General features: G+C 34.8%; 2 protein-coding genes and 1 long non-coding RNA gene across 6 annotated transcripts in view; 1 reads left to right on the top strand and 2 right to left on the bottom strand.

Moving 5' to 3' along the window:
- LOC111504603 (voltage-dependent T-type calcium channel subunit alpha-1G) overlaps window positions 1–22400 on the bottom strand; it is a 639024-nt gene that overhangs the window by 290258 nt on the left and 326366 nt on the right. The window lies entirely within an intron of this gene.
- On the top strand, window positions 284–12874 carry LOC111511142 (farnesol dehydrogenase). Its single transcript, XM_023167155.2, has 5 exons — window positions 284–531; window positions 4363–4615; window positions 9116–9324; window positions 10683–10841; window positions 12703–12874. The coding sequence occupies exons 1-5, from the start codon at window positions 436–438 to the stop codon at window positions 12742–12744; spliced, it is 759 nt and encodes a 252-aa protein (XP_023022923.2). The 5' UTR covers window positions 284–435; the 3' UTR covers window positions 12745–12874.
- Window positions 16421–19034, bottom strand: LOC111516871 (uncharacterized). The gene is made up of 3 exons (XR_012466744.1): window positions 17895–19034; window positions 17348–17527; window positions 16421–17287 (listed from the first exon to the last, which is right to left on the bottom strand). It is a non-coding gene; the product is annotated as an uncharacterized lncRNA (long non-coding RNA).

Genomic DNA, 22400 nt, shown 5'->3' with positions numbered 1-22400 from the left:
GTGCGATAACTAACTTTCTCAAATTTCTTTTTGTATCTGACATTGATTTTTCAGGAAAGTGACGACGAAACCATACGAACATAAAACTCTATTTTCAGCTCTGTAATTCAGCTAAATTACATCCAGCAATATTCTAACCATTATTCGAAATTTCTATGTACCAGTAAATATTTCCTTAGGTGGAATAGATAATGACAACACAATTACATCCACACTAATAATTATGTTGTTTCAGAGATCATTTGTCGCTTCCCAGTCGGTGCTGTAAAATTATTATCGGTAATATTTAATTGTCGAATATGATTGGTGAAGAGTGTTTGTATCTCGAAGAAACGTTTACCTATATAAAATGCTTCTCCTACACGTCAGTCATTTCAGCGTAACATCACAAACAATATTTGTTAGGACCCTCTCCGCCCTTAAAGAACTGATAAAATGAATAGGTGGATTGGTAAGGTGGCTATCATCACGGGGGCCAGCTCAGGTATAGGAGCAGGAATTGCAAAAAAATTGGTAGAAGAAGGAATGACGGTAAGATTTTTATTCTTCTTGAATTTTCTCCTTTGATTTTTCCTAATTTATTTCACTTCAGTTATATTGTCGGTAACCAAAATTCTATTTCTGGGATACTTTCACAGAGAATATGTTGGCATCAACATAAATATCTTCGCAAGTAAAAAGTTACTGACTTTTAGTGTTATCCAAAAGTAACTGAAAGTTTGAATTTGTTGAAGAGTTTTTCCTGAATGAACATATTTCACAACTCTATTTCTTTTGATCTTCATTACAACCCTCTTCATATCAATATGTTATCTGCTAGTATTTTTTCAATTTCAGGGATTAGACAATTACACTCAATGACAAAGATAAGACAAACGTAACGAATGTTTAGAATACAAACTGATTAGAGAAAAGTATTTTTTGTATAATTCAGTGTTCATGGAAAAGTATTTGTTTTGAAAGAATTTTTCTTTCGTGTAATCCAATATTTATATGATTGTAGCTGTTTCAGGAGAGCTTTTTCTTCCAGTTTGTGTCTGAAAGTTACTTCTTTGCATGATCTACACAGCCATGTAGTTACTTTTTTTAAAGTGGATTGCTTTCTTCCTTTCTTTGGAAGATTTCCACATTTTTTTGTATCAAGATGGAGTGGTAGAAAGCCAAAAACTTTCTTTCCCAATTAACATAGGATTATTGAATGAGTATTTATTCTGCATTTATATTTTTTTCAATTGTAACAATTCTTTACCCTCATATTCAAAGTTGGTTTTGGATTTTTTCAAATGAAAATTTTGAATTGTGTATTTCCTATTTTGTATTTTGTTCAACCGTCTTGTAAATTCAGTTAGAATTTCTCTCTGTTTACGAATACACTCTAAGCGATTTTCATTTTTATCCAGTTTTTACATTGGTTTATTAATCTCAGTGTCTCTTTTTTCCATAATTTCACTTTTTTCAATTGGTCTTTTTTTCATTACTATAATATAAGATAATCCATTTCGCCGATTCTTGTATTTGTTTTCGATTATCTTTGATGAGAAATTTGACATTCTCTTCATTTAGATTTCTTGATTACAATCCATTATCCATCATCGAAAGAATAGTCCAACAAAAATCAGATACAATTCTCACAAATTACAACAGAACCTTCAGTTTTTGAATAATGATGATGAAGGAATTCATTATTTGAAACAACTGTGTGAATTGAAATGAAAATTTCTAGATCTTACCGCCATTCCTTAGCTGGATGATTATTCATCTGAGCAAGGAGAAAATATTTTCTTCTACATACTTTTATCTAAAGAACAATTAGTGTCATTCGGGTACAGGTACTATGTGGAAGATACTTCGAATTAAGTGATATGACAACTCCAAGTTTTAATTTATGTACTACTATTTGTCTTCTTTAGAAATTTCGTTGTTTGACTGAAAAAACAAGATTAAACATTTGTCAAATAAGTTATCGACTATCTTTTTCATGCAATCAGGAACAATGTCAATCGAAAATTAGATGTTGTACATTAAAAAACGTACCGTTATAGAGCGACATGTTGCGGCTGTCGGACTTAATGACCACTACTTTCAACAAAATATCCCTCTGTTTGGACGCATAATCTTTCAATGGAACTAAAACAATTAAGTGTCGCAATAAAAAATTGTAACCGCGGTAGAACGACAGGTTTAGGTGTTGTGCGTGTAAATCAACCATTACGCACAATGAACATTTTAGTGTGGTAATGTACAAAATACAAGCACTAGAGGAAAATCCTTAAGGCGCTCCCAGAGCGGTGCCTGAATCGCTGGAGATTATATCCATTTGGAAAAACGTTCTCAGGAAGTTCATTCCACATAAACGCAGTTCTCCAGATGAAAGAGTTCTTAAACAGCGATGTTCGAGGTGTACTGAGTTGAACACCAAAACGATGAGCAGCCACAGTACGTCGCGTATTTCTGATATGTACCGCTCTTAGTGGAATCAAATGTACCAAGTCACTAGAACACTTCCCGTAAATATATCTATAGAAGAGAGACGTATCCTCAACCTTTCTTGATGTTCCAGGCTATCACGGTTGCACGTGATGTTCGCGTCTTCAATCAGGTGGATGGCTCTTATCTGGATGGAATTCAACAACTTCAAGGTATGTTCAGGGGCAAAGATCCATACATGAGAACAATACTCCAAAGAAGGTCTGATCTGAGCTTTATAAAGCATCAAAAGTTGTTGAGGTTTGTACATTTTTCTGGTTCGGAACAGTGTTCCAAGCTTTTGAGAAGCAGCCTTTGCAATTCCAATGGCATGATTGTGGCAAGACATATTGGTGTCCATTCTAACCCCCAATAAACTCATCGAAGCAGAAAGCGGAATTGTCTGACCTGACAAATTCGGTTCGGAGACATTTATCTTCTTGGAGAAAACCGATGTCTGGGTGTTGGGGATTGAATTAAACCTGGTTACTTTCACCCCAATTCGAGATCACTTCTAGATCCTCATTAAGATATGCAACCTCCTGCTGCTGGTGAAGCGTCACTTGTATGTTTATTTGTAATGGACTACTTTAGACTCGATGTATTTTAAACTTTGTACCCTTATCAAAAATTGGTGACAATACAATAATTTCATAAGTTCATCTCATTATCCTGATCAGGATCGCCAGGATTGAATAATTTCCCCACACAGTGAGAGCAAGTGAGACAACCATACTGTCTGCGCATACGTAAATATTTTATATTACAAGAAATGTATTTGAAATAGTAAGCCAAACTGAAAAGTGGAAAATGAATAATAGAAAAAACTAAAAAAACACGCTTTAATAGCAACACAAACTAAAAAATTATAAGTCCTATTGGCTTGATATTACTAATAACTTTCAATAAGTCTGAAATCAGAATGAATCTATTTACAAAAATATTAATTCGGCTGTTACAAAAAAAATTGGTTGTGAAAAAACTTGGGGTGTTGAATATCCATTGTTATAAATACTTGGTTAGGAGCTGTTTGCCAGATTGAAGCCATAATAAAAATATAATTTTAAGTGTCCCACCCTTTCTTACAACAAAATTATTTCCTTTTAAATAGATTTATCCAGATTCCAGACTTATTAAAAGTCATTAGTTACATCAAGCCACTTATTATCGATGTTCGACACAACTTTTTTTAGGGAAGTAAATAATGAAACACATCTGAAAATGTAGGTAATTTTGACGTAATTTTCATTCATAAACACTTCCGAAATACAAATCATGGAATTATAAAACAACAATAAAACTTAATTGGCTTTCCGAAGCGACTTCGTTGATTCCAGTGGCGCCTTTGCTCTGCTGAAGAACTTGATCTGCCAATGTCCTCTCTCTCATTAAACAAAATGTAGGGTGTTTCCAGAGGTCCAGAGGTGTTCATCTATTTCGAACCTTCGTAAGAGTTTGGTGCTTCCGTCAGAGGTTGAGTCATGTTTGTAGATTATCAGTGTTATTATTAGATTGACTGGTGCCTCAGCTATACTTGTTTTCTTATGACAGTCAGTCAGTTTAGCGCATGTTTGGCAATACAGTCGATCATCACCTGTTGAAAGTTACATTTTCTGATGTTTTAACAATAAGGTTTGCATGGACTGGTTATTAGTCATATTAGGAAACGCTAGTTGAAGTTCCAGAAATTCACATACGTTTTTGCTACCACTTGAACATTTACACAATCTTAAATTAGTTCCTAATTATTTTTTATTTTTCAGTTTGTGTTGCTTTTAAATCGTGTTTTTTTTAGTTTCTTTCAAACTCTACTATTTATTACCATTTTTTTACGAATTGTATGATAAAAAAATCACTCATTTCCTTCAAGACTGAATATTTTTCAATTCTTTGAAGGTCGTGGGGTTGGCCAGGCGCATAGACAAAATGGAAGAGTTAGCTCGAACACTTTCCGGAAAACGAGGATACCTCTACCCCGTGAAATGTGATATCACAGTCGAATCTGATATTCTGGACGCCTTTCAATACGTGAAGAATAATTTGGGGCCCATTCACGTACTGGTAAATAATGCGGGAGTAGCAAAAAATACAACTTTGATGAACGGAGATACTGAAAGCTGGAAACAAATTTTGGATGTTAATGTGATGGGTAAATATGGTTTTGAATAGTTATTATTATTATTATTATCATTATTGTTTATTGGGGTTGGGTAAATCAACCTGAATCAACCTTAATCTGAATAAAAAAAAATGTTATTCTGGAAAGGGACGAAATGACATATCAAAGGAGTGAGAAGGTATCATATGGGTAAAAACGATGCATATTACTTAGCTCCTAGGACGCTGAGTGAAGTTGTTGAGGACATTACAAAAGCTGAGTATGTGCTGGATCTCGTCAAAATAATCAACTTTTATCTTTGAAATGTTTATCAAAAAATCATTCGTTTTCGAGATACAGATTATTGGAATGTTGGAAACATGGTTGGTTTTTGTCATTAGTTTTTTGCAATTTTAGTTATTTTCATGAAACATTTCATGGGAAAAAGTTGTTTATTTTGACGAGATCTACTACATACTCAGCATTTCCGGACACTAGTTCATATATATACTTTTTTCTCACAACTGTCTCGTTCGGAAAAAAATTCCAAACTCCTTGTTTTTGAAATGGTTGAAATCAATGTGTATTCTGATTGTATGAATAAGAGAACTGACATTGATAATCTCAGCAGTATAAACAGTAACTTGCTGGAACTACATCAAAAACATAATAGTAATGAAAATTATATCAATCAATAACTTTTCCTTGAAAGTCAAAGATTATAAAATTATCATACCCAGTGAAAAATGACATTTATGTGAAGGTATGACATTTGTCAAATCAAAAAAATCCTATACATGTTTAACTTTCCTCATCAAATAATATGTTCAATTTATTTTTTTGGGAAAGAAAGTTTTTGGCTTTCTACTACTCCATCTGATACGAAAAAAAGGGATGAGAGAATCTTCCATTTTTATTTATACTAACCGTTTAAAAGAATAAACAAGAAAATAAAATATTCAATTTGAGTATAGCCATAATAATTAAAAGTTATACATATAATTATACATATGCATACACATATATACTCGAATTACAATCTGATTATACAATTTGATAATAATTCAACAAACAATTCAAAAGAATTCATTTAACATTAATCTTGGTCATACCGCGATTAAATATTGTGAACATGGAATGACGTATCAAAATAAATAACTTCTTTCTATAAAATGTTCGAGGAAAATAAATGAAATTGCAAAAAACTAACTATGTTTTAAAAAATTTCTACAATTTGTTTCTCGAAAAAGAATGATTTTTCAATAAACATTTCTAAGGAAAAAGTTGTTTATTTTAACATCCACCACATACTCAGCTTTTGTAATATTCTCAGCAACCTCACTTAGCGCCCTAGGAGCTGAGTAATATGCATCTATATAATTGTACATATCTCGAAAACTATCACCCCCAGCGTTGTTGAGGAAGTGTATTTTTTTCAATTGGATTAGGCGTGAGAATTAGGCTTTTTCCCGAAAAGTACCAAAAGTTTACTATCAAAAGAGTAAGGGCAATTTGAAATACATAATTACAGCGTACGCAGCACCTTCTAGATGTAACCTGAAAATTAATACGAAATTATGATGTCACATGTCAAATATACCCCAGGTTCCAGTTTTCGTGCAAATAACTTATTTTTTGCAAGAGTTATTTTTAAAAAACAAACAAGGAATTCAGTTTTAACACCCTGTATTTCCGAAATGAAGCATTTTTGGATTCAAGTTTTTATAGACTTATTTTCTTGAAGTTGTCACAGGAATACGACACTTTGATATTTAAACGTACTTATGTTACACCCTGTATATAGGTCTTCCGGATTTTCAACAACCATGACCCACATCTTCAGTTCACCATCGAAAAAGAGAATGAGAACTTCAGTGTTCCATTTCTCGATACAATACTAATAAGAAGATATATGATAATACGGTAATTGCTTCGTGGTACACCAAACCAGGCTCGTCTGGTAGATTCCTGCATTATCAATCGTTCCATGACAACAAAAAAAAAAGTCAATTTGGTCTCAGGGATGGAAAACAGAGTGTTACTAACAAGCCATTTCATCCTATGGACTCTCAACCTTAAAAAATTTTCAAATTTATTCATCACAAGTGGCTATCTTCCTAAACTAGTCAACGGTTTGATTTTCAGTCATACTTACTAAGCATAGTGGGACAGATGCTTCTTTCCCCAGAAATGATACTATAACCTCTAAATATTATTCCATTCCACATATCAATGTGTTATTGTGTAAAATTAAAAGAATCAAACATATCCATAATATTCCCTGAATAAGATCAACAAAATATTCAAATAATTCATTGCTCAACTTGGAAGAGATACAGTATACTCCTTAATCGAAAGTTAACAAAAGCAGTCAATAACAAGCTTACCTACCATTTCCAATTCACCTACTAATTAAATCAATCAATCTAGAATGTTCCAACGTAGTTACAAGGTTTAAATTATTTCAACGTAACCATAATGTTTCAATGTAGCTATAAGTTTTTACTAAAAAAAATCATGTTCATCATAAATTCGTTTGTAATGTCTATACCCATGCAACTGGCACACCTATTGGCAATACAAGAACCGGAAACCCTTTCATGCAAAACCAAATCGGTTTTAGTGGAATTAATCCTGCCCTTGTATTTTGAGATTACTAATAAACATTTTTATTATTATTACAATTTCATTCAAAAATACTGTCACAATTGAAAATATGTTTACCAAATTTAAAGACAAAACTCCAATTTTGCATAGTTCAGGCACAGTTTATGGAATTCCTTGTGCAGCTTGCAACCAAATCTACATAGGACAAACCGGTAGACTTTTCAAAGACAGCATCACGGCACACAAAAGCGGTATCAAAAATAACAAAAAAAATTCTAATGGTTAAATTTGTCCGTTTTGAAAAGCAACAATAAATCACTCACGACCAATGCCTTAATTGTAAACAGCTATTTTTATTTTGACACATGTTGAGTTGAAGTGGAACTTTTATGAATTTGGAAACAGAAAATGATCATTTTCCGAAACGTGACCCTCTAAAGAGAGATGAGTATATGAATTTCGTTTTTTTTTTGTTCATTATTCAGTTGTAAGCAAAATGTATGAATACCACAAGTTACCGACTAATTAGACTCTTCGGTGGTTTATATTGCGCAATAACGTTTCGGAGGCATGCTGAGCAAACTTTTCAGTTTGCTCGTATTTTCTATTTTGAGGTTACCAATAAACATTATTATTATTATTACAATTTCATTCAAAAATACTGTCACAATTGAAAATATGTTTACCAAATTTAAAAACAAAACTTCAATTTTGCATAGTTCAGGCACAGTTTATGGAATTCCTCGTGCAACTTGCAACAAAATCTACATAGGACAAACCGGTAGACGTTTCAAAGACAGAATCATGGCTCACAAAAGCGATATCAAAACTAACAAAAAGAATTCTGATGGTTGAATTTTTTCGTTTTAGAAAGCAACAATAAATCACTCATGAACAATGCCTCAATTGGAAACAGCTATTTTCATTTTGACACATGTTGAGTTGAAGTGGAACTTTTATGGGTTTAGAAACAAAAAATGATCATTTCCCGAAACGTGAACCATCTGAAGAGAGATGAGTATATATATGTTTTTTTTTTGTTCATTATTCAGCTTGTATCAAAATGTATGAATACTAAAAGTTACCGACTGTATGTAGGTTGGGTTAGGTTAGACTCTTCGGCGGTTTATATTGCGTAATAACTTTTCGGGGGCATGATGAGCAAACTTTTCAGTTTGCTCGTTATGATATTTCAGCAGATTGTTTTTCGATTCATCTCTGTTTATTTGTCAGATAGTGAAATGTTGAATACTCAAAAAACAATAAAACCGTCTCATTCATTGTTATGTTAAATTTGAACTGCCATCAATACGATTCCAGAAACTTTCGTACGAAGAACTTTCCTAGCTATCACCTTCTTTTCACGGATGAAGTAGTTAATTGGAATGAAAACAAAAATTAATGATGAAGTTTCGTGTCCCATTGACATTTGCATATATGAAAATTGTCATTACTCAAAACTGAGAGTTATTGGTATAGGGACTAGTAGATCAAAATGAATTATGAAGTGAGATAGTTGCATCGACAAATTTTGCATTAAAAATACGGAAAGGTATATGAAATATTTGACAAATATTCGGAAAATTTTTTGAAATGTGAGATATTGATTTTTTTTTTTGATATTGAGTGAAAGTCTATCGAATACGCAGTATTCACTTCCATCTACTGTCCAGATTTTCAAGAAATTATATAGTAAATACTTAAAATGAAATTTCAGAAGTCTTCAAAATGATGTACAACCTAACTTTTTTCCGATATGCTGAACGAAACATCTGTCTCTTTGAAATACCAGGGCTGAAAATATTTATTCCGATTTCTCATATTATTTCCTAAAAGAGAGTTATCAAGGGACGTTTCAAAAATAACACCTTGTGAATTATATTCAAACATATGTTTGATAATCAAGGATTTTATTCAATATTTATTTATTTTTTCTTCCACAAGGACTAGCGATTACAACGAGGGAGGCTATCAAGGATATGATTGAGAATCAAATTGATGGACAGATAATCAATATTAACAGTGTGTTTGGACACCGAGTAAGCCAGAATGTGCCACTGAATATATACCCAGCGAGCAAATTTGCTGTGACTGCTTTTACTGAGTCTCTGAGATACGAATTCTGTAATGCTAAGTCTCGAATCAAAGTCACTGTAAGTACAGGAAATTGTCTTGAATACTGATACTATTTTCACACACATTACGGTACATATGAGTCTTGTTAATGAGCTATCCTTTTAATTACACCTCACCTTCTCATCGCCTAAATGAAGAAACATAAATCTTTGACCTTTGGGGTCAGATTCTATTTAGTTAAATAGATTTTTTGGATTGCTGACTATCAGAAACGAAATCTGAATAAGAACATTCTTGTACTAATACTTATAATAAGAATTCTGAAATCTGTTATATTGAAAACAACAATAGATAATGTGATATAATTATTTGGTTTAATAAAGTTCTTCAACGTTTCGGCGACATGCCTTTGCATCTTCAAGTCTTTGTATTTCTGGAAGTACCAAACTCTAGTAATGATGAAACTTTGAGGATTCCGCCAAAAATATTCACGGTGGGCAACAATCTCAAGAATCCCCAAATTTGACAGCCGTTTTGAATTATATTCTGTTAGAACATCATAGGTGTACATATATTTCTATATAAAATGGATCGGAATGTATATTCCGTCAGCAAATGTTCTGTCAAACAAATCGATCACATACTAGCTAACGATTAAGGGATATAAAAAAGGTAACAGACATAGGATCATTATTCACACCATACAAAACCAGTGAGTGTTTGGATATGAAAAAATTTATTTTCATGCAGCCATCACTTCTCTTGACATCATGTCTACAAAAACCCATCAAGACAGGAAGTAATTTTGGAGAAAAGCGTAATAAAATCTAGTAATTTACGAATTCTGCTACAGTACTGTGAGTACTCGTCAAAATGAATACAATTATCGTTGATTTTCTCCGTAAACGACAATATTATCTTTTTTATCAAAAAGTGCTGACTAAGATACCTTTAAAGGTAAATTTTGTCAGTCCTCGATATTTTGTCTCATTTTGTAATATTAGGTAGGAAAGAACTTTTTACGTCCGCATTTTATACGTTACTTGAAATCAATTACCAAATAAAAAAGAAAAAAACAAGTACAAAGCACTACAGGAAAATCCTCAAGGCGCTATAAGAGCGGTGTCTGTACAAAAGTAGCGATTCTCGTTGGATTCTCCAGTTCTCCAGTTGAAAGAGTTCTCAAACAGTGAAAATCACACCTTAATATTTTATGATCATGTTTTTGTTGTGATGATTATTTTTATTACAAAATATGAAAAATATAATTATAGTTGATTGTTTCTTCAGAAGCTCATCATTCAACTCGCTTGCAAAACTTTTCTGAACGATCATTCCCTTCTTTTCGAATATCCTAACAAGTGAAATGTAACAAATGAGATTTTACATCCCTAGAAGTTTTAGCATCTACTGAACGCTTTTGATTTACTTTCAGAGTTTGAGCCCGGGATTTGTCGTAACAGAAATATTCGAAGCCAGTGGAATCAGTGCTGAGAGTCTAGCAGAATTATTTGAAGGAAACTTACCTGCCTTAAACCCAGAAGATATCGCCGCCGGAGTGATTTATATTCTATCTACTCCACCTAATGTTATGGTAAATCAAACACGCTAGGATTAGTGAGAGAAAACTGAGAAAGTAGTCTGAAGTCAGGCTGAGGAATTGATAAAATTCATATCCTCAGATTCCTAATTCTCTGATAAATGAAACATAAAATCGAAATACATTACAGTTCATACAGAGTAGGGCAGTGAAATCAAAACAAAGCCGATTTTTATGAATAACACTGAGCAAAAAATCACTCGGACCCACACTCATTTTTTTTTTAAATAATAATAGTAATAATGATAATTGTCAAGTGTCGAGCTTAGCTCATTGTGAAGAACATCGGTTTCATTTTTCAACGTTCCCCATTCTGATGGAAAATCACAAATATTTGAAATTTTTGCCATTTGTAATTTTTAATTGTTCACATTCAGCTTTGACCGGATCCCGATCAAATAAAAACTTAAAATATTATCCGAACATTTTTCAATGTTGTAAAAATGTTCGTACTGTTTGAACTGGAAACTATCTCAACACGCTATGTTTTTCACATAGCACGTTTGGGTAAATAGTAATCATGATCAATGTCTGTCATTATTTTTACCAATTGCAAGTGCAATTGTAGAAGAAAGAAATACTATGGAATACATTTGAATACATTTGAGGAATATTATTATTATTATAATCATATTATTTTTTAAGTTTGCGCCGGTTAGGCCCTATCCCCCGATGTCTTGATACATTCAGGAGGGCGTGCCAGCATTATTAACCAATGACCACTCCCCACACCGCGGGGTAAGTGATCATTGGGTCCAGGAATCATGTGCCCTGAGTAAGTAAGCGCAGTGAGCCAAGCACGACAGCCTCCTAATTTTGTCCGGCTGATATTTCTGCCTTAGTGCGGCAAGCTGACAAGGTCTAGAGATTCGCGAATAGAGATGTCATCATTCCACCAAAGACTTCGATAATCAAAACAACTATCTTGATAGAGTGGTCTAAATAGAGTCTGCGGAGTTCGAAGAGAAAATCTTGATATTGTATCCGTTTTTCCCCCTCTTTTCGGAGGATATTCGTCTCGCCAGAACTGAAAGCTCCACGACAAATAACGTCTTGCTCTGGTGGTCGCGAAGGAATACATCAGGCTTATATTCGTTCCCCACAACGGATTCAATTATTCAATTACAGAAGACCCCATCCATTGACTTATCCTTGTATTGCCGCAGGAATGAATTAAATCTCTGTGGCTTTCATATGGGCATCTTGCTGAAGGGGTTCCAACTTGGTGACGAAGGTGTGATCACCTCGTTCAGTGTCGACAACTAAACCGGGTTTAGAACAGAAATGTTCTAATTCTTGCTCTTTCATAGTCGCGGATCATGCAGAGAAGAGGATCTAAACTCCTCACGACTTTACAGGGTTCATCCAGTACCATTCTGTAATGAAGACACTCCAAACTCAAAAGTCCACGGCCTTCGTGTAGTCGAGGAATGTACAACCGTGGAACGGACAATTCGAGAAGCAAACTCCTATAGGGGTGCATCATTTTTCGGGTTTTTACGTCGAGTTAATACAGTTCCTCCCGAGTCCACTACACTACTCTAAATGAGTAGGGTGAGATTGGAAAGGCAAGCATATTACTTGCAATAACTTTGTTCTTCCCCGAACATTCCGATGATCAGATCTGTCAGAGTTTGTTCTGATACTTGCCGCGAAGAGAATTTTTCACTGCTGTTACCTCTTGTGAGTGGCATTGTTCCACCACTAGGTAAGTACATGTCTCTCCGGCATCCAGACGCTTCCATCTACGAGCTGCACATCCTCTCAGTAGTCCAACATAATCCTGTTTTGAGACAGAACGTTGCACATTTGTCGATCTATCCATTATCATTATTATTATTGTTTTTATTTACAGGTAACCGAATTAGGAATACAACCTGTTCACCAAGTCGCTTGAAATATATAGAAAATATTTTCATTAGAATAGGAGAAACATAGTGAAATCAAGAAATCCAATGATAGTATTTGAAGTTAATGAACTGCATGTCCAAATGAAACAAAAAATAAATAACACGATATTCACTACATTTCGTTGTTTCATTAAAAATATTTCTCGAAATCGTTTCTGGTGACATGAACATGGAATTTTTCACCAACAGCTTTATTCGAAAGTTGATTTTGGCATAATAATAATGTTTCAGTATTGGTCACATGTATTCTCAAAACATGAAAAAAAGTTTTCGTGAGGCACTGTTTGAAACCTTTGGTGTAGTAATGAATATTACTGGAGTTTTTTTCCAACACCAAACCGTTATTTTAACAACTCGACACGTGTTTCGATCACCAAATGAACATCTTCAAGAGAAAGATCAGTTTGGTCTTCCTCTTCCATGTACAGAAATAAGTAGACAATCCTACCTAGGCATATAGTCTAATCAACAAGTTCAAAAACATGAAAAATAGAGATAAAGTTCCTAAAAATATGAGCGATAGCTCATTCGATTCGAAATCACCTCTAGAAAAATGTTTTCGAAGGATTTTGGTGCAGGTGAAAACTAGCAATTATTATAAACAGAATAAGATTTAAAAAAATGGTATTTAGTTTTTCGTTAATAACTCAAAAAATTTTATTATTTAGGCAAATTTGAAAAAAGCTTGTTAAAGAGGAGGAAATTTCCGATAAAAAAGTCCCAACTCCCGAAACTCTATCTCTATTATTTATAATTTAATTTGACGTTGAAAATAGGGTTCCGCGCGGCTGTTACAGCATGCGTGCGCTACCACTGAAGAAAGTTTATCAAAAGAAGAAATTTTTTTATAACATAAAATGTCATTTTAAAAATTTGAAAAAAATCTAGTATTTTCTTAACACTTGAATGAATCGGGTCCTGTAGAAAAAAAAGTTTTATCACCATTTTTCAAAAAGTTATTCTACTGTTAACTAACAAATTTTTTCATCTCTGTTGGCATAAATAAAGGGATAAAAGATATGGCCTATAAATTTTAAACTTCGTGGAGCCCTTTTGATATATATATATATATATATATATATATATATATATATATATATATATATATATATATACTTCATACGATCCTGCGATGAAAGTTCATAAAAATTAATTAATTTGTTAATCATGATTTTTTATAACTATTGCAAAATGAAAAAAATTTTGATATGTTTGTTTTCACATTAAACAATGGTAGTTATTAACATAGAATATGAATTTCTTACGTAATTTGTTTATTAGATTGTTTTAAACAAATAGAGAAATTTAATATTTTTCAAAAATTGTGTTGCTATTTTGTTGTCTAGAGATAATTATGATGTTTAAAAAAAAGTATCCTATTTTGAATTTTTAATTGTTTAAAATCGATATTTTTATATTTCGATTGTTTAAATAATTAGTTTAGAAATAATTTTGCTTTTAAAAATCATAATTCACACTTTTAAATAGTTAAATTGGTTTGTTTATATTGTTTGTTCAATGTTTAAGAGTTCAGGTAATTGAATCGAATTATTCAAAATCAAAATCATTCAGAGAAAATTAGCATCATTGAAGTCTAGCTACCTGCGCTTGATGCACACCTGTCAGATCACTCATTTCAACCAATAGGAACGAAGCCACGACCAGAATCAATGGAATAAAAAAACGGCGCCCCAAAGCGTTTGGTTACCTCATCGCCTTTGAAAATGTCCACCAAAAAATATTCCAAATAATCATAGACTTGTCGCTTTTCTTTCAGGGTAACAAAAATTATTGAGAAAGCCGAAAACCACCACATCCTTGAACATTTGGAAGGCTTTAACACACTGAGCGATCATCAATATGACTTTCGGAAACGAAGATCAACAGGCGACCTGCTATCGTATGTCACCCATATTCGGAATAACTCAATCCAGGAACATGGAGAGTCAAGAGCTGTTGCGCTTGACATTTCTAAGGCCTTTGACCGCCTGAGGCATGAAGGTTCTCTGGGCAAACTTCGATGCTATGGCTTTCAGATCATTTTTGTTTATGACTTTCCAGCTTCCTGAAAGAATGTTTCCTGCAAGTGGCCTTTGATGGATATCGCTCGAATACGATTCATATTGTCTCCAACCCTCTTTTTATTGTATATCAACGACTTATTGGCAAAAACCAAGAATCCAATATATCACTTTGCTGACGACAGCACAATTACCTCGTCATTCCATTTGGATTCCAGGACATCACCGGCTGATGCACATTTTCACCGGCAGCAGGATGTTGCATATCTTGATGAGGATCTAGAAGTAATTTCGACACCAATATGTCTTGGCACAATCATCTCCCTGAAATTGTAAAGGTTTCTTCTCAAAAGCTTGGAACACTGTTCCGAACCAGAAAACTGTACACACCTCAGCAACTTCCGATGCTTAATAAAGCTCAGATCACAACTTCTTTGAAGTATTGTTCTCATGTATTGAGCTCCGCCTCCAAGTATACCCTGAAGTTGATGGATTCCATCCAGAAAAGAACCATCAGCCTGATTGGAGACACGAACATCACTTGCAATCTTGATAATCTGGAACTTCGAAGGAAGGTTGGATATTTGTCTTTCATTTATAGATACTTCCACTAGAGGAGTTCAAGTGACTTAACATTTGTTTTGCGATACACATCAGGAATACGTCAATGACAGCGGCTGCTCATCGTTTTAAGGTCCAACTCAGTACACCTGCGTTTTTCCAAACGTATTCAATTTCCAGCGATTCGAATCCAACGTGAATCGCTATTTTCATAAAGGTACCCTTCTTAGAGCGGCTCAAGGATTTTTCTGTACTGATTGTGTTTTGTCCGTGAAAAAAACACAATTGTAACAAAACGTTGGGCGTGAAAACTTGCAGAACACGAAAACCAAATCTGTCAAAATAGCTTCGACAGAGTTATCACCATCAGTGACTTTGTAGTCATGTAATTGGCGCTTTTTCCAATAGTCTCAGTAGAAAATTATATTCAAATCCAAACCTGAAGCAGAAGGGCTTGAGAATATAAACATGTGTCACAGTTTCCGTGATTATTTTCGAAGGAAGAAGAACGATCTATACCTCTCAGTTCCTGTTTTCATGTTTTTTTTTCTAATAACTTAGTCAGCAGAATCAGCTAAATCCCAACTCAGCTATAAGTCGAGTTCTCCTCTCGGGGAAAACATTGTGTAGTTTAAAAGCCGATTCAGCATTATGGATTTTGAGTGCTCACTTAAGAGATGGATTCGCAGAGCGAGTATTGTCTAACATTCCTTTGTTGAGATCGTTGTATTATTTGGATGTTCGTTCCCCCGGAATGTCTAATATTCGAAACCAATTAAATATTGATTCAGAAGATAATTCGGTTATCACGAACAATGACGGAAAGCCTTTTTTAATGTGAAATAATCCATTTACTCAAACATGTCTTGTTAATTATTATCAACCGTCCTTTGTTTTCAACAAAATTCGTGGAATACGCCCTGATTGTTTCTGAATAGGTGATTAGTAAACAATAAAGTATTCTTCACAATTCAATTATCCAAATATCAAACAGATAATTTCAATGCCAACATGATTTTTAAGGACAAAACACAAGCACTACAGGAAAGTCCTTAAAGTGTTTTCAGAGCGGTGCCAGCTTCTAAAAAGAGAGATTTCGAAGACTGATAAATCAATTTGTGCCAGAAATAACTTTTTGCAGCGAAAACTTCTAATGGGAGGATAAACCTCTTGGTAACGTAACGCATAATGGCGCCAGTATGTCCTTTCTCCTCACTCTAACATACAGCGCAGGCCGTACGATTCTCTCGCCTCTTTTCGCACGGCTCAGTGTTCAGTGTGTGGTCGACATATACTGTTGTGAGTGAGCAAATTATGTAAAACTATCACCGCTTTTGGAAGTGATAAGAAATTACAGACGCGGTTCAACCCGGACAACAGTATATCATTTTACTGACCGCGGAAACCTATCCGAACACACAAACCGCGTCTGTAATTTCCATCATTTCGACGTTTCGGCTCCTGCTTTGGAGTCATTTTCAAGAATCACTTAGATTTGTACTGCATGATTCGAAGACGAGGTCGTAATCTCCCTTGTCCCCAAGTCTCGTTACTAGTTCTATGTTTGCTGTGTTCCACTCTAAGTTCATACTGGTCACTCAGTTGTTCGGGGCCCATATGCATGTTGTTGTAGCAGGTATCTGGTTTGCCTGAGTAATTTTCAGGTATCTTGCGTGACAGCAATATCCTCCAGGTTTATGGTAGTCTCTGCGAATCATCTCGCTTGTTGAGGCAGTTGGGGCGTTTTTCAATTTCGATTGCTTTCCGAATTATCCTGTGTTACGTTGTAAATTTCACTTAGCACAAGTCACCTAGTTAACCCAACACTTGGTATAAACGCTGTAATTCCTTATCATTGCAATATCTCAAGCTACACTTACAAGAAAAGGTTATTCTATTTACACAGCTTCGATATGATAAAATGCCTGACTCCATCGTAGACTCTACTCTAAAAACACAAATATACTTGTCAGTTTGTTTGTCATGAATGAGAAATAAGTCCTACTACCTTCCATCTCGGTTTTTACTGGATTTCCATCCCAAAGACAGGCTATTCTTGTGTGGGATTGCCAAGTATTACTGGTTTCATTCATTTCGATAGTACAGGAGTCGTCATTATGTTGTTCTGTATTTCAAATCCACTTATTGAACTCTTGTACCGATATTTACTTGATGGGATATCGAAAATCTGTAAAACGACATTGTTCAGGTTGGAATAATGTGCTCGGTCGGTAGCCAAGCGGTTCGGCGTGGGTGCTTTGTTCACTCAGTCGAATTGACTGCCGTGTTGGTCGGTGATTCAAGCCCTAGTCTGAACGATCGATCTTCACTTGCTATCGTCCAACCCGTGTTAGGAATCACACGTTAAAAGGTAAGACCTCGTTAATCCTTAGCTCGCACAAATTTCGACTTCTGAGGGTTGTCGTTGATAGGGGTGCGACAGCTGGTTAACGGAAAAACAGATTTTAAACAGATTTTTTTTAAACGGTCAGATATCAATATCGATCAATTCAGTAGTCTGTTGAGATGTTATGCCAATTATTGGGACTCCTTACCTCATTTTCATTGGGTCGTATCTGAAGCGATTTTTCTTTTCTGTTATATTGAAGGTCTTTTGTAAACATCCTCATTTTCGTAAACATCATAGTGTTTGACAGCATTGACACGACAGCCGTGACATCTAACCTTGGTTGAGGGTGTAGGTGTGTTGTATGAAAGTCTGTCAGGAGCGCGTTCAGTTAGATGAACAGAGTTGTTCGACTACTCAGCGAGGAGAGCATTTCCGTTAATTGTAAATAGGTTATATGTGCATTTTATGTGTAAATAAATTATGTAGTGTTGTGTTAATCTACGGAATCAAGTATTGAATTAGTTATTTGGACAAGTCAACGTAGAGATGACGGGAAAGTGACATCTATCGCATATGTTGGAACTTACGTGCAGAGGGACCGGCAACTGAGGGCTGTCGTCAAGTGGATGACATTTGAGAGATTACGGGGAGATTTGAGATTGAACGGTGAGAGTCTGGACGAAAGGTGATCTGTGTTGAGTTGTTCAAATATAAGAAATCCGTCAACACTGTTATGAACTCTGGTTCTAAAGTGTTTTGTGTTTCATGTTCCATGTTGTTGTATGTAGAAAACTGTTCAGCCTTGACCCACGGGGTTTTTGGTAATGAATGTATTGCAAGGTGTAAAATAGTATGAATACTATAGTAAAATAAACTAGTTGAAATTAGAACGTTCAATTACTGAATGTAACAACAGGTTATGGGCCCAGAGCGTTAAACTACGCGATCCAAAGATTGAAATATAGATCGAACCGATATTGATTGTGATCGAGAACATAGATTGTTTAAAAGTGAAATATGGCGGAAGACAGTAAGAAATTATACGTGCTGCACGGTGAAGATAACTACTTTGACTGGTCAGTTAGAACTGAAGCCAAGTTGGTGAGTGAAAATACTTGGATAGCTATAGAGCCAGGATTTGGAAATGACATTAACGCTCTTAATAATGACCAAGCTCGTCAAAATAGAAAAGCAAGGTCCTTAATTTTTTCTTTGGTGTCAGATGCTATCTTAGAAGACATAGGAGATATACAACTTGCATAAACTATCTGGGAAACGTTGATAGGATTATATGGTACTTTCACATTGCTACATAGTGTAATTACGATGAAAGACATGACAAGGTTAGAGAAGACAAATGATATGACTATGCAAGAATATTTCTCAAAGATGCAAGGGTTAAACAGAAGTCTAGTTCGTGGAAAGATTGAGTTTACGGACCAAACCATTGCCATGTTAATGCTAGCTGGACTCCCTTTAGATCAGTATGAAGGAGTAGTAAGAAGTTTAGAGGAGAACGATAACTTGACGACTGCTGAGGTGAAAAGAAAACTCCTAACTGAAGAGAAGAGGATGAACAGAAATGCTCAGTGTCTGGGAACGGGAATAATACAATGGCGTTGGTGACAAACGACAAAAAAATCTAAGGATAAATAAGGCAAGAGGTGATATAATATGTTTTAATTGTAAGGAATCAGGGCATGTTAGGAAATATTGCCCAAAAATTTAATATAAGAAATGTAGTAAAATGGGGCATTAGGCAATTGATTATAGAACTGTTAAAAATGAAGGTAACTTGAATGCTAATGCTGATAGGAGAGTAAACACGGATGTTAATAAGAAAGAAAGTAGTATGAAAGGTAGAAATGTTTCTTATATTGGAGTGTGTGCATTATTATCATCAAGCAAACATTATCAGTGGTTTCTAGATTCTGCTGCTACGGAACACATGACATCTAGAAGGGAACTTTTTATAGAGTACTCCTATGCAAGGAGAAGTAGTTTTTGGAAAGGGTAAGAGAAAGGAATCACACGTTACAGGGTAAAACCTCGTTAATCTTCAGCTCACACAAGTTTCGAATCTTGAGAGTTTTTGTTCGTAGGGTTACCAGAAAAACAGATTTTAAGAGGTTAGGTTAGGTAATGTCAAAAATGAGTGGGTCTATTCAATCCTCCACCGCAACCCACAGAGGTTTATTGCGGCTCACACCTATTAACACGCGACCAAATTTCAACTGACACAGTTTCTTCTTTTCGTTTGACCTTCACGAGGAGGAAAGGTCTTATGAAAGTTTTATGAAATGGGTGGTTATGATTTCGAACAGCATTTGACGTATTGATGTGAATCGCTACTTTTGCACAGGCACCGCACTCAGAGCGCCTTAAGGATTTTCCTGTAGTGATTGTGTTTTGTCATTAAAAAAACTATCTCATTAGTTTTCGTAAAATTTTCATAACGTTCATGAAAGGGTTCAAAATTTTTGAAAAAACAAATATCTGGGCTCGTTATCAAGCTAAAATATGTGAAAATATGTGAATATGTGATTTTTGCTACCTATATGAATATATTGGTGAGAAATTGATATTCATAAAATGTCCAAAGTTACGTGCAAAAGGCACACTCTGAGGAAAACATACTTTTTTGAGCACCATTTGATGTTTTGAATTTTGGGACACGACGCAGAAAGTTCCAAGCATTTCCATTTCAGCAATAGATTTTGCTTGTTATTTGTAAACATTCGCAATATCTCGCGAAAAATATTTTTTCTAACAATTTTTTTATGAGTGAAGGAAACTAAAATATAATATATTCATGCCAGATTTCAACTGTGCCATTTGGGCGAAATAATTTTGAATTTCCGCTGTTTTGAACTTCGAACTGCTCATATCTGGCCGAGTTTTGGTCTAATTAAAATTTGGAATTTCGCAAAATAACCGTCAAAAAAAGTTTCACAAACCCTATAATTTCAGTAAGGCTGTTCTACAACAAGGGAATCAAAACAGCATTGACAAAACCGTTTTTATTTTCGTTACATTCGAATGTGTTTCGTATGTTTTAACAAGCCAACGTTCAAATTGAAAACTATTTCAACAAATTTTTCCGACTCATTCCTTTATCAACTTTATAGTATTAATTCAATTGTTTTGAAACAGTTCAGGCTTGGAAAATCACATAGGTGATTTTCAGCAGATTTCTCCCTCACTATAAATTTTGTTGTTTCAGATAACAGTTAGGTGTTTAGAAAACTCTTTTTGACGTCAGCTATCTTACTACTCTAATTACTAACTAGGTTTCCTTACCACCAACATGAAAAGAAAGTGATGAATTGGTTAATAAAACGTTCATTGATGGACCCCTTTGGGTTCGTTTCGACATATTGTGTGGGATCCAACGAATTCTCGAGATGATTAACGAACGCAGGATAAATCTACTCCGTCGGCTATATTTCATTCTCAGTTTTTGTTTTTCGAATTCTACTGATTGGACAAAGGGGAATCATTCGTCAAACGCAAAAGCACTCGTAAAAACACTAATGAAGGATATTCATTGATTTGTTCCTGATATTTCGGTATAGGAGGATTTTTGTTCACTAGCTGAGGATATTTCTGTGTTGATTCCTGATGACTAAAGTTAATCAGTAAATCAGTGTATGAAATGTTCAATATTATCTTTGAGTGAAGTGAAACCCTTCACCACGTATTAGTGGTTTGATTATCGGAAATAGAAAAGAATATTCTGTTTGGTGAATGTGGGGGTGACAGTATCAGCAGACACGTCACCTGAAAAGAGGTCATGCCGCTCCAACCGATAAACAAATTTGTTCTGCTATGACTTCATGAGGAAAACAAAAATTCAGAAAATTTCTTTATGAAAATTATCACTTAGATTCAATAATACTCTGATTGTATCTGTTCTGAAAACAGAAATTTTGTTAGCTAAAATTTCTAAAGCTGAATAATCCGGAAATGGTGGTTATAGAAGGGGAAAATATTTGTATTTTTTGTTCTTTGATAAATTGGTGGTACGATTGTGCACGGCTGGTGTAAACCTCGAAGTAGGAATGGGTCAATTGAGGCTAGGCCTATGGCCGGAAGCGCTTACTGCGCAACCTCTGCTACAGGCAACAAGGGATGCATTGAACCCAGGTTTGTGTTCAATAAACCCTACAAAATACAAATCAAGCAGAACATAGAGCCAGATGATACAAATGCAATACGGATTTATACAGACGGTTCAAAAACTAAATAAGGCTCAGGGTGTGGAGTTTACTCCAGATCGCTAATCCTAAAAATTAAGTGGGGAATGGGAAGAAATACCAGCGTGGTCCAAAGAGAACTGGCTGGTATCTCAATCGCCACAAAAAAAAAACCAGGAAAATAATTTCTGGCAAAAACATAAATATCTGCACTGACAGCAGACAAGCCCTATTAGCCTTGAACAGACAACGTATAACCTCAGGGCTGGTACTAGAGTGTCACCAAGATTTAGCCAAAGCCTCGGTAGATAATAACATTATCCTGAGGTGGGTTAAAGGGCACGACATAAGTAAAGGTAATCGCATTGCCGACTCTTTAGCCAAGGAAGCGGGTGGACTAAGAGTTTTAGGACCCAGTGGCACCTACGGCCTGATGACTTCGACAATTGCGGAACTAGTCAAGTATTATACCCATGCTCAATCCTTAAAGAGATGGGATGGAATTAAAGGATGTA

The sequence above is a fragment of the Leptinotarsa decemlineata genome, unplaced genomic scaffold (assembly GCF_025532065.1).
Source record: "Leptinotarsa decemlineata unplaced genomic scaffold, Ldec_3_MD MMD2_tig00026282_RagTag_RagTag, whole genome shotgun sequence".
Classification (NCBI taxonomy): domain Eukaryota; kingdom Metazoa; phylum Arthropoda; class Insecta; order Coleoptera; family Chrysomelidae; genus Leptinotarsa; species Leptinotarsa decemlineata.
The sequence above is the reverse complement of the archived record's forward strand: the minus strand, read 5'-3'. Positions and strand labels throughout refer to the sequence as shown.

Coding starts and splice junctions, on each gene's coding strand:
- LOC111511142 (XM_023167155.2), top strand. CDS start 436: ATGAATAGGTGGATTGGTAAGGTGGCTATCATCACGGGGGCCAGCTCA. Junction 4,616..9,115: donor TTTGGATGTTAATGTGATGG/GTAAATATGGTT, acceptor TTCTTCCACAAG/GACTAGCGATTACAACGAGG. Junction 10,842..12,702: donor CTACTCCACCTAATGTTATG/GTAAATCAAACA, acceptor TTTTATTTACAG/GTAACCGAATTAGGAATACA.